At 40.6% G+C, this 13,214-nt stretch overlaps 2 protein-coding genes across 5 annotated transcripts in view; one reads left to right on the forward strand and one right to left on the reverse strand.

Moving 5' to 3' along the window:
• dlgap2a (discs, large (Drosophila) homolog-associated protein 2a) overlaps nucleotides 1-13,214 on the reverse strand; it is a 211,601-nt gene that overhangs the window by 156,269 nt on the left and 42,118 nt on the right. The gene's annotated exons all lie outside the window — the stretch shown is intronic.
• LOC113012343 (zinc finger BED domain-containing protein 1-like) lies at nucleotides 7,279-9,916 on the forward strand. 2 transcript variants are annotated; one of them, XM_026152477.1, is made up of 2 exons: nucleotides 7,279-9,000; nucleotides 9,195-9,916. In XM_026152477.1, exons 1-2 carry the CDS (start codon nucleotides 7,558-7,560, stop codon nucleotides 9,660-9,662), a joined length of 1,911 nt encoding a protein of 636 aa, XP_026008262.1. In that variant the 5' UTR covers nucleotides 7,279-7,557; the 3' UTR covers nucleotides 9,663-9,916. The 2 variants fall into 2 exon arrangements, with proteins under 2 accessions (XP_026008262.1, XP_026008263.1); XM_026152478.1 differs by having other exon boundaries at nucleotides 9,198-9,916.

Below are 13,214 nucleotides of genomic sequence, written 5' to 3' on the forward strand. Positions count from 1 at the left end.
ACACGTGTTAACGTTTTAATGTCTATAATCCAGAATACAAACAAATTAATCAAAGGAAACTTCTAAAAAGTCCTTTTTGGGTCCATTATAAATGATCATATGACCGCGTGGGATAGGTCATCGTCTAGCTTCTTTCCATTTGAAAATAATATTCAAATGCAGTCATTTTTAAGCATTTATGAATTTGGAGTCATCAGAAATATTAGAAAAAATGAATTATTAAGATGCATGTCTTCTTTCTAATCACCTAGAGCTATTGTAAAAGATGTTAGCCAAACACTGACCAGTGTTAATTTGTCACTGTAATTTCCTCTCCAGATATCTTGCTGGTTCAGAGCTTAGTTTGATCAGCCCCTTGGGAGTTCCTTGGACTGCTTTCATGGATTCAAAATGTTCCTTCTACTTTGTCCTGCTGACATCATCATAATCGTTGCTACGTTCCTACATTTCCTTCACATACTGTCAACTTTTGCCGAGGATAATTTGTGCACACATCTTTGTGATACCACCAACTTAAAAGTATCCAATCACCATCGTGCACGGCCATCCACGTGATGCAAAATGACATGAATCAGATGACGAGGCCACCTTCTTCCTCTGATGGAATCTGTTATGATCTTTAGGGTAGCACGGTCGCACAGTGGTTAGCACCTCACAGCTAGAAGGTCCTGAGTTCAATTCCACCATCAGGTCGTTTCCAGGTACTCCGGCTTCCTCCCACAGTTCAAAGACATGCAGTTAGTGGGGTTAGGTTAACTGGAAACTCTAAATTGCCCAAAGGTGTGACTGTGAGTGTGAATCGTTGTCTGTGTGTTAAGCCCTGCGACAGACTGGCGATCTGTCCAGGGTGTACCCTGCCTCTCGCCCTATGACAGCTGGGATAAGCGGAAGAGGATGGATGGATGTTATGATGTTTATCTACATTTTAAAGTTAACCAACCTCCAGTGGTTGTGTGCAGAAGTGTTTGAAGCTAATGCTAAGACTCAATTTATGAGTTCAGAATTCAAGTATTAGCTTTGCTGTGGATTTAAAAGCAAATGGATTTGTCACCACTGAATAATACACCTTTCTCTTGTAAGCTTTCAAAAACATCTCCACATACCACCTCTGAAAGAATTGTTATAAACAACACTGGAGCACAATGTCCATCTCACACCGACCCGCTATCCCAAGGCCTGCTTTCATGCAATCTTTGTAAATGATGTTTGCCTATTTAGAGTCCTGACTCAGCAGGGCACTTTGTGGCTGTGGCCCAATAGAAAGGAGACCTTCAGCAGTTTGTCTCTGATTCATCTAAATCATTAGTTCTTTAAAACACTGTGCTGGAGGGCGGATGTTTATGACCTGCGGACATCAAAGGTGTAAATCAGGGTTGGTGCTGGCTTCTCCTCAGAGGCATCATCAAAAATGTGATGAACAGTCAGCACAGTCAGGAAAACGTTTCATCTGATAACATTTTACCACATCATGAAAGCATGTGTGTGTAAAAGATGACATGAAATGAATCACTGCATACCTGCAAGTCCTTGTATTTCAATTACGAACAGCTGTATTACCTGTTTTTGCCAATTCTAGCTTTCAGTGGGCAAAAGCTTCCTGTAAACCTCGTGTTACGTTTTCTTCGACTGTTAATAACAAGTGTGAAGCAGGACTTTGTCAAACATGCTTCTATAATAGCTTGATGTGAATTGGAAGTGTATAAACTGTAGGGGTTTAGACCATGACCCCACATCTGTAGTTCATGCCTGGCTTGGGGCATAAGCTCTTCTGCAAACAGCACAGCAGCTGACACGTGCAACAGTCGAATGATATTTTTTGTCTCTCGATTGTTGACCCTCTAATAAAAGCTTGAAAACTATGCAAGCAAAGCAAAACAAGGTCAAAATTACTAGGCTCATTCTTATTATTCCGAATAAGAATGATAATTCTTATTATACCGCCAACGTTGCAGAATGTGTTTTAAAACAAAATTTACTCAAATCTGGTAAATTTACAAAATAAGCACATAGAAAATTGTATGCACAAGGTCACAAAAGTAAATAACAACGTTTACGCAAATGTGTGTACCTGTTGTAATGCGCCGTGACATGACAGCATGGTGAACCAGGCCCAGCTGCACACATGCAGGCCTACCTGCTGCTTTTATGGCTCTTCCTAATGCTCAGACGACCACATCTGTGAGTCCAGAAGCTCAAAATGTGCATTCTCAGTGGCACAGTGTTAGCAATTCCTCCTCAATAATGTGACACAAGCCTTGGGAAAGGACACCCTGAGTCATGACAAACATTCTCTCAGGATGTTGTTGTTTTCCAGAAAATGGTGACAGAGAGAAAAAGATGTACACAGCATCAGGAAATGAGATGCATTAGAGATTGAGCAGCGGTGATTACTACACTGCCGGGGGTGGGGGTTGGGGGGGGGGGGTGTGTACCCATCCACTAACCAGTGCTGGACTGAATAGAAAGAAGAAGAAGAAGAGTTGCGATGAAATGCTCACAGGCTGCGAGTCTGCACAACACTACGGCATATAGATTGTAAGGAGCGTGAATAACCTCACTCAGAGAGAAGACGACTAGTGAACTCAATAAAAACCAAATCAGGGAACTATGCACATGGGGACCGGCTATTACAGGTTTGAATCATTCCCACACTGGTCTCGACTCTATTATAACAGATAAAATGAACTCTGTGATTTGCAAACGTGATTGGCACTAATGTTAATCAAATAAGTCACAAAATTGAGAAATACTCCCCCAAAGTGTGATTGTCCAGTTTTAGGTTAGGAACCCTAATTAAGTGTGGCAGGCAAATGTCTTCTTTCTTTGTAAATGGTGGGAAAAAGTTCCCCCGATCAAAGAAAGAGAAAATGTTCAAATGACGTTTAAGTTATTTCCTTATTAAATTCAAGAGCAAATGTAAGGACTGGGTCTTTGCTGGGCTAACTGCAGACACCAGTTAGTTTACTCGCTGTTACCAAAGGCCAGTGGGATTTCATATATGCTGAAAAGGCTCAGTTCACATGAGTCATCCAATTCTTTAACAAATGTAGTTTGCAAAAGTTGACACAGATGCAAATATAGAAGACTGAGATTTTCACCAATGCAACGTAAATGAGACTTCTCAAAAGATTCTTATGAGAAGTGACGTAGGCTCCACATCACGGAGCAAAATCATTGGACCAATGAAAGAGCTCTCATAAACCGCTAAAAAACAGTAAACAAGCAGGACTTAGCACACAGTCAACCTTACACTGGACATTTGAGCTACCGTCGTCATCATCTTCTCATACTATAAAGTTTGTATCTGTACATTTTACAGCAGACTGCGTCCACTGCGCACACGTTTGTTGACGTATGTCTTTTGGTTTGGGGACGCTCTACACTTGTGCAGCTGACTGCTCCCTGATTATCGATAAAGTTATTGAAATAGAACAGTGACTCCCAAACTGTGGGCGGGGCCCCCTGGTCAGCTGTGAAGGTACATTTACAGTTATTTATGTGAATTTATTTACATTAAAAGTGAATTAAAACTGGTAACTGTGATATTACTCTGTGATGGCCAAACCCGTGGCCACACTAAAGTCGGTAACTATTTTCATTCTTCATTTGAACATAGTAATATATTTTAGTTACCAATAACTTTATTGATTGGTTTGGATACATTTGTCCTATTTGTAAGCGCGTACATTTAGTTTACTTATGTATTCATACCACTTCATTTCTTTGTCTTTTTATTTCTTACCTGCCATCATCCCTGGGAGTTGCTGGACAAAAGATGGTAGCCAGGGTTTGAAACCATTAAATGCAAAGGTAGATAATTGGACCACACCACCACTTCCTGCTGAAGGGGAGAATGTGTGTTTTCTTTCATTTAAAAATAAAGTATTTGTATTTAATTAAATATTTGAGTTTAGGGTTTAATGGTTTTTGGTTTTCTTCTTTAGTGTTTAGTTTATTAACAAACTAGATTGTACTGCATCGTTTGTGATTTATGATTGTGTTTTGTTTGTTACCCCTCATGTGTCACAGTGGTCTGATCAGCCATTATATATACCCTTGTATGTCACTTCATGTTTAGGTCAGTTATGGTTGTTTGTAGCAGTCATTTGGGTCGTTAGGTTTGCAGTCGTTGCCTGAGTTCAGTTTTGTTTCTTTGACCTCTTTTATGAGCTCAACATTTATTACGCTTGTAAATATAATTTTTGGGGGTTAAATAAATGGAAACTACTGTATATTTTTCTAATAATTCCTGGGACGACTCCTGTTTTTTCAACTCGGTCCATCACATACTCATTACTCTCGCCTGATGTTACTGCTCTGTACTGTAGTCCCAATAGTAAGGCTACAGTTTGAATAATATCTCCGTCCACATGTAAACGCCAAAAACGCAGGCAAACGTTGTCCAGACCATGCAAAACCCTACCTGTGAAATGTCGGCCAATCAGAAGCCTAGAAGCCTTCATCATTTCAAATGTTAATAAACAAAACAGTATTTTGGCCGGTGTAGACTCACAACTTAGGAATGAACAAAATGCAAACAGCATGCATAAATTTAATTTAAATGTTTTTATTTATTTATTCAAAACCAACGTCAGCATCGGGATTGTAGAAGTTCACTCTGACGCCTCTGTCTTTGTAAACGGAGGGACAGTAACTGCGTGTGTTTATGTAACTGTGTAAAAACTGCAGATATTCAGATTAACAGCCACAGCATTTTGTGTATATCTGCCATTGTAGAAATGTATCTCATGTAAACAATAACGTGGCGCACACCTTTGATGTTGCGTTACTAAATCTCCATTTTCTTCGCCCTCACGTACACGCAAAAACTGAGTTTTTAAAAATCTCTGTTTTCAGTGATCAAAAACGCCGTTTACGTGTGGACGAAAGGTGCAAAAATACCTGTGTAGGTGTGGTTGTAGCCTAAGTCAGCCACACATTGGCCTTAACGCTTTGCATATGACTGAGGAGCATTATCAATCTATCCTGTACTGCTAAAGATTTTTAAATAAAACTTTGAAGGGAACGCATCACCTCCTCTTGTTTCTGGATTAGAGGGAAGATTTAAGATTGGGCACTCCTGACGTTGGGAATGGCTGGTCTAGAAAATCTGGCCTATGTAAGTTACACCAAATTCTGATCCTAATATCTGGATGATTCCGGTCAATTCCAGTCTTCTATTGTTCAATTCTGGGAAGCCTGTGAGCATTGTAGCCTCATGTTCTCACTAACAGGAGTGGCGCCTGGTGTGGTAACCCATCTGCCTCAAGGTTTCTTCCACAGCATGTCTTTACCCTGTCTTCCTTCTCTCACCCCAACCAATCACAGCAGATGGCCCCGCCCCTCCCTGAGCCTGGTTCTGCTGGAGGTTTCTTCCTGTTAAAAGGGAGTTTTTCCTTCCCACTGTCGCCAAAGTGCTTGCTCATAGGGGTCATATGATTGTTGGGTTTTTCTCTGTATGTATTATTGTAGGGTCTACCTTACAATATAAAGCACCTTGAGGCGACTGTGATTTGATGCTGTATAAATAAAATGTAATTAAATTGTTCAAAGATTGGCTCTTGAGTTTCTCCCATGCGACTGGATGATTCTGGATGTTTTGGAGATCTGTGTGTATACTGGGATTTGTTCTCACCTCCCTCAAAGCACAAATTAACTTCTTGTAATTAGCATGTGACTCATAGTCATTTCACAGGCCCTCTTGCAGAGAAATCTGTCTCCACATGTATAACCCTGCATCTGGTACAGCAGAAAAAAGACAGATTAGGGGTCATCTGCTGATGTTTGCAGAGGAAAATTAAAACAAAGTGCGCACCCGCTAAATTAACTTGACCCACTGCGGCAGAACTGCGCACATATGTGGTCGTTTTTCCCCGACGTGGAAGACAAAAACACACCAGCTGGCTCGACGGCTACAGAGTGCACACACGTGTTCTCCCATGAGCTGGATACGATGTGTATCTGTGTGTTTGCTGTTTATGGAATTAAGCTTTCTTTCAGCTTGTGACAAGGGAAATTAATTCTACTAAGTGGGAAAACGACATTATAACACCGGCCCCCCGTGCTAGTCATGAAACCTATTCATCTCACCAGGTGTGAAATATCACCGAGCAGAAAGCGGCAGGTTTAAAGAAACAAAGATCTCTATTATCAGCTGAAGACATTGCTGCCAGCAATATTTCAGGCAGTGACGGAAACAACTGGAATATCCTTCGTATTCTCTCAGCTAAGCACATAATCCTGTGCTGTAATGTGTAAAAACTGCCCTCCTCCTATCAACATGGTAAATCTTGTGTATATTTGCCTGCTTATTGGATATTACCAGCAACACAGCCCACAAACTGACTAACGTGGAACAGCAGGTTATCTGATCTCTGACTGCAAGAGCTCAGACTGTACAAATCGAAATGGGGATGCTGTTCACTTTACTGTAGTGTGCACAGCTGATAACTGAAGTAGTACTTAGCAGCTTAAAGGCATATTTTGTTTTAACATGTTTTATTGTATTTTACTTCTTTTATCTTATTTTTTATTTGTATTTATTTTTTTGTTCTTACTTTGCCTATGCTATTTGCATATGTACAGCACTTTGTGAACCCTGGTTTTATGTTAAGTACGTTACAAATAGAGCTGGTATGGTATATGCAGACTGATCATTCAAAAAAAATAAGCATATTATTCAAAATATCTGATTTTCATTGTTAAAATTAGGGAATAAAAACTTTTTATAAAATCTCTTCATTCATTCATTGAGGTTTTTTAGATATTTGTTTATTCACAGCATTCAGGTACTCAGGCATTCTGTTGGAGATGTTGGATGACCCGGTCTTGGCCAGGTTTGGCCTCACATTTGACTCCAGAACACTTTGGTATACAGAGAAGTTCATACAGGGAGTGCAGAATTATTAGGCAAGTTGTATTTTTGAGGAATATTTTTATTGTTGAACAACAACCATGTTCTCAATGAACCCAAAACACTCATTAATATCAAAGCTGAATGTTTTTGGAAGTAGTTTTTAGTTTGTTTTTAGTTTTAGCTATTTTAGGGGGATATCTGTGTGTGCAGGTGACTATTACTGTGCATAATTATTAGGCAACTTAACAAAAAACAAATATATACCCATTTCAATTATTTATTTTTACCAGTGAAACCAATATAACATCTCCACATTCACAAATATACATTTCTGACATTCAAAAACAAAACAAAAACAAATCAGCGACCACCTTTCTTTGCAAGGACACTCAAAAGCCTGCCATCCATGGATTCTAGGGATGTAAGAAAATATCGATACAACGAAATATCGCGATATTTCGCGCAATGATACTGAATCGATATTTAAAATCACTGTTATCGATTTTTTTAATTGAAAAATGACATGCATTTACTGTTTATTTCTTTTGTATGTTGGAATTCAAACTCCGGCCACTGGTTTGCAGTTTTCACCGCCTTTACTATGACGTAAAAACGAGGTCTCGCGATAACTGTAGAAGCCTCTAGTTTGCCAAAAGAACGAAGTAGAACAGTCAGTGGACGTGTGTGATACTAGCTAACTGATGACTGAAGAGGAGAGGATACAGCCGGCCCCCGCAGCTTTCAAAGCTGATGTGTGGACTTATTTTGGATTTAGGACAAAAGAAGGCAGTAAAGACTATGACAAGAGCTATGCAGTCTGTAAAATCTGCACCGCCAGAGTCAAATATTCCGGTAACACAACAAATTTACGAACACACGTGTCTAGACACCATAGCGACGTAGCGTCAAATGCTAATTTTAAAACAAAACGAGGTGATTCCTCTCAACGGACAATTGAAGAAGTTAACTTTTCGAAACTACCAGCAACTTCAACTCGTGCAACAAAAATAACGCAGTCAGTACTTGTTTTTATTTGCAAAGACATGCGCCCCCTGAGTGTTGTGGAGAATAAAGGATTTCGTAATATGATTAAAACGCTGGAGCCCCGTTACACCGTTCCTTCTCGACAACACATCACGGACATCGCTCTGCCACAGTTGTACCAAGAAGTCAAAGCGACAGTGCTGGACTCTCTCAACTCGGCTGAGACAGTTGCTCTGACATGCGACGCTTGGACTTCGAGAGCCACTGAATCGTACGTAACTGTTACAGCACATCACATAACAGACCAGTGGAACCTTCAGTCTCACGTACTACAAACCCGAGCCATGCATGACAGTCACACAGGTGAGCACATTGCAGCGTTACTAACTGACGCTGTGGCTGAATGGGGATTGAACGCAAAGGACCTTGTTGTTGTTACCGATAATGCACCAAACATGGCTCTCGCGGCTAGACTTGCAGGCATAACGCACATACAATGTTTTGCACACAGTCTGAATCTCGCCTCACAGAAAGCACTGAAAATACAATCCGTGGTGCGACTTCTCGGGAGGATCCGACGTGTAACAGCCTTTTTCAGGCGCAGCACCACAGCCAGCAACCAGTTGAAGCAGAAACAGTGCCTCCTTCAGCTACCAGCTCACAGATTGATCACGGACATAATTACAAGATGGAACAGCTCCTATGATATGATAGAACGATTTTTAGAACAGCAACCAGCCATCTGTGCAGCTCTGCTTTCTGCAGAAGTTAGGAAGAGTGAAAAAGAAATTTTCACATTAAGTGAGTCTGACATCACATGTGCAGAAGAAGTTGTCAGGGCACTCAAGCCTATGAAGGACGCCACCCTGGTGATGTCAGAGGAGAGTATGCCAACCCTGTCCATCATTGCTCCTCTTCATGCCAAGCTTGTGATGGGTGCACAAGAAAGTGTTGATGATACACCGACAGTAAGGGACATTAAGACTGCCATAGCAGAAGATCTGGGAAAGAGATATGTAAATGAGAGGGAGACACTATGGATGGCATCAACTGTTGATCCTCGGTTTAAGGACCTGCCCTTCCTGTCTGAAGCAGAGACCAGTGAGACCTATTCCAGACTGTTGGACACTGTGGTGACTGTGATAAAGAAGGAAGAAAATGTAAGTAAATAAATTAGTTTATTTGGAAAAATTCAACTGAAGTTATAAGCAAGTGAATAAAGTAAAAAGCAAAAAAAAAAAAAAAAAGCATATTGATGACATTTGTCATCAAATATTAGTGAAAAACAGGGTGAATCTTGGATTTGAATTTTGACTTTCTGACATTAATACTATTTGAATTTAATGTTTTTCAGCAGCAAAAGAATGAGGAGACTGACAAACAGGTGGAGGAAGAGAATGCCACAGAGGAGGCTCATCACCCACATATCAAAGACAAGTTTGACTCCATCCCTCGGCCAAAAAGACAGAGGACCTCATGTGCATTGGTGGACTTGCTCGGAGCTACGTTTGCCTCTACTAGTGACAATACTGCACCAAAATCAGAACATGATGTTGCTGCAGCTGAGATCAAGAGGTATAGAGATGAGACCCCTTTGCCTCTCACAGGAAATCCTCTCAGTTGGTGGAAGGACCATGAACAGGAATACCCTCAGCTATCCAAAGTAGCAAGGAGTTTCCTATGCATTCCTGGAACAAGTGTCTCTGCAGAGAGAGTTTTCTCCTCTGCAGGAGACATAGTAAATGCACAGAGAAGTGTCCTGAGAGCTGACCATGTCGATCAGCTTGTATTCCTGCACAAAAATCTGGAAATTGAAAAATAAACACTGAGAAAACACTACACATGTAAAATCTCTGATATGAGAATGTTTGACATTTTGGTTGAGTCTCATAAGCACTTATTTAGATGAGTAAATTCCTTTTTTCAGGTTGTACTAAAAGTGTTCCATTGATGGACACTGCAGAGCTGTACTTTATTTTATTAACACTTAATTGTAATAGCACTTTACATTTTTTGTTAATGTTTACTTGGATGGATTCTTCAAGCAATTTCATTTTTGATTTATATTTGTTTATGTTAAGGTCACATAAAAAGTGCTTTGTTTTGATGCTCCATAGAGCAGTTTTTGGATAAGTATTTTACAATCATAGTACTTAGAAAGACTTCAGTGTTACATGTTTACTTTTTTCATGTTAAAAAATACTTGATATTTCAGTAAAGTAGTTTTTGTTTGTTTATTTGACATGACTTCTAATAAGGCAGATGTTAATTTCTCCATTCATTTTGAACTTAGAGTGTTTTTGTTTCAGATGTTTCATGTCAAGCATTAAACAGTTTGGACTGTTTACTTGAGTTTTCCTAATTAAATTTAGTCCTACTAAACACAAATATCGTCTGGCTTTTAGTATTGCAATATATCGTATCGTCTACCCTGTATTATGATACATATTGTATCGCCAGATTCTTGCCAATACACACCCCTAATGGATTCTGTCAGTGTTTTGATCTGTTCACCATCAACATTGCGTGCAGCAGCAACCACAGCCTCCCAGACACTGTTCAGAGAGGTGCACTGTTTTCCCTCCTTGTAAATCTCACATTTGATGATGGACCACAGGTTCTCAATGGGGTTCAGATCAGGTGAACAAGGAGGCCATGTCATTAGTTTTTCTTCTTTTATACCCTTTCTTGCCAGCCACGCTGTGGAGTACTTGGACGCGTGTGATGGAGCATTGTCCTGCATGAAAATCATGTTTTTCTTGAAGGATGCAGACTTCTTCCTGTACCACTGCTTGAAGAAGGTGTCTTCCAGAAACTGGCAGTAGGACTGGGAGTTGAGCTTGACTCCATCCTCAACCCGAAAAGGCCCCACAAGCTCATCTTTGATGATACCAGCCCAAACCAGTACTCCACCTCCACCTTGCTGGCGTCTGAGTCAGACTGGAGCTCTCTGCCCTTTACCAATCCAGCCACGGGCCCATCCATCTGGCCCATCAAGACTCACTCTCATTTCATCAGTCCATAAAACCTTAGAAAAATCAGTCTTGAGATATTTCTTGGCCCAGTCTTGACGTTTCAGCTTGTGTGTCTTGTTCAGTGGTGGTCGTCTTTCAGCCTTTCTTACCTTGGCCGTGTCTCTGAGTATTGCACACCTTGTGCTTTTGGGCACTCCAGTGATGTTGCAGCTCTGAAATATGGCCAAACTGGTGGCAAGTGGCATCTTGGCAGCTGCACGCTTGACTTTTCTCAGTTCATGGGCAGTTATTTTGCGCCTTGGTTTTTCCACACGCTTCTTGTTGACTATTTTGAATGAAACGCTTGATTGTTCGATGATCACGCTTCAGAAGCTTTGCAGTTTTGAGACTGCTGCATCCCTCTGCAAGATATCTCACTATTTTTGACTTTTCTGAGCCTGTCAAGTCCTTCTTTTGACCCATTTTGCCAAAGGAAAGGATGTTGCCTAATAATTCTGCACACCTGATATAGGGTGTTGATGTCATTAGACCACACCCCTTCTCATCACGGAGATGCACATCACCTAATATGCTTAATTGGTAGTAGGCTTTCGAGCCTATACAGCTTGGAGTAAGACAACATGCATGAAGAGGATGATGTGGACAAAATACTCATTTGCCTAATAATTCTGCACTCCCTGTAGTGGACTCAGTGACTCTGAGGTTTCCACATCATCATCCCTCCACCGCCGTGCTGATGCTTGTCTGAGGTCTTTGGTTGATGATGTGCATTAAACATTACTCTCCGTAGTCTTGTGGTTTGTTCAGATGCAGCTTTGCAAACCTAAGCTGTGCAGCCATGTTCTTTTTAGGGAAAAAAAAAAAGAAAAAAAAAAGAAAAAAAAGGTACACAGACCTTTTGGAAGGATGACCAGTGACCGGAAAACAGGGTCATGGGGAGCTTAGGCTCAGTGACACTCTGCAGAACTAATGTTCAGCACTGCAAACTTCAGTGTTTGCAATGACGGAGAGATTTCAGAACATAAAGTGCAACTTGTTCTGAATCGGGCTGCATAGCTGCAAACCGGTCAGAGTGCCCATGCTGACTGCATAGATCGCCTGCTCTGATGAATCGCATTTCATTTGCATCATTTACCAGGGGAAGAGATGGCAGCAGGATGCACAATGAGATGAAGGCAACAGAGGAAGTCTGATGCTTCTGACTGTATTGTGCTGCAAGTCGTGGCATTCATGGATGTTATTCAGACAAATATCACCGAGCAAAACATTTCTGAAGAGTTTAAATGATCAGGCTGATTGGTGTGTTTCACAGCAATATCACATATGAGCCAAGCAGGCTCATATACTAATTAAAGCCATGACAGTGATGAAGCAGTAGACCTCGTGTGTTCATTATAATTGCCAGGACATTTCCACAGTGCCATCAGACAGGAAAATCATACAAGCTTCACTCACTGGGGTTGTTTCTTTGGTTGTGAGAATGACATATAAAAGGTGATTTTGCAGAAAAGCAAGCATGACAGGACATAAATACTTTGAAAGTGATACGACGGTAAATGTGTTGGTGTGTTGATGTGCAGCGTATGAACAGGGATGTCCCCGCTGCACCCACACGCTTACAAATGGACTCGCTGGTTGGAATTGACATTTAATTTCCAGCAGCAAACATCCCAGACCCTCCAAGACGGAGTCTGTTTGCGACGGATTTCCAAGCTTGCATTTTTTAATATGAGACATTTAGGCAGGTTTTATGAAAGAAAATTCACCTCTCAAAGCTCCAGATTCTCATTAGAAGTGAGACAGAAGGTGACGCTCAGCGCTCTATTGAAAAAGGAAAAATTAAAATGAAAAAAATAATTGGGTGGGTGATAAGCTGGGGTTATGTAACGTGCATGTGTCAATCACTGATTGGAAGTCATACAATGCAATGCCCAAAGTTAACAAACACCAGTGCATTAAAATTAACCAACTTGTACTAATCTAAATGGCACTGTATGCCAATAAATGTTTTTAAAAGTGCTAAAATCCAGATTTTTGCAGACACATCTAAAAATGCATGGTCTGTCTCTCAACTGCAGGCAACCATTACTTTTATTTGTTTCTATAGCCTGGGCTCTCTGGAGAAAAGAAGATCAGAAACAGAGTCATACACTGAAAAAAATATGTTGTACCACTGTTCATTCATTATTTAACAGCAAACTGACACAAAGTCTGTGATGGCTCCAATCTGAAATAAACTAAAGATAGTGTGCGTTACACCCTTTATATCCATCCCTACGTCACATAAACAGAGAATAAATCTATCTGGAAGTGAAACTGTCGTTACAAATGGTGCAGATATACTGCGGAGGGCGAGAAGAATCAAATAAAAATAAGACAATACAACATTACTGATGCTA

The sequence above is a fragment of the Astatotilapia calliptera genome, chromosome 19, assembly GCF_900246225.1.
Source record: "Astatotilapia calliptera chromosome 19, fAstCal1.2, whole genome shotgun sequence".
In the NCBI taxonomy this organism is placed as follows: Eukaryota; Metazoa; Chordata; class Actinopteri; order Cichliformes; family Cichlidae; genus Astatotilapia; species Astatotilapia calliptera.

Coding starts and splice junctions, on each gene's coding strand:
- LOC113012343 (XM_026152477.1), top strand. CDS start 7,558: ATGACTGAAGAGGAGAGGATACAGCCGGCCCCCGCAGCTTTCAAAGCT. Junction 9,001..9,194: donor TGATAAAGAAGGAAGAAAAT/GTAAGTAAATAA, acceptor AATGTTTTTCAG/CAGCAAAAGAATGAGGAGAC.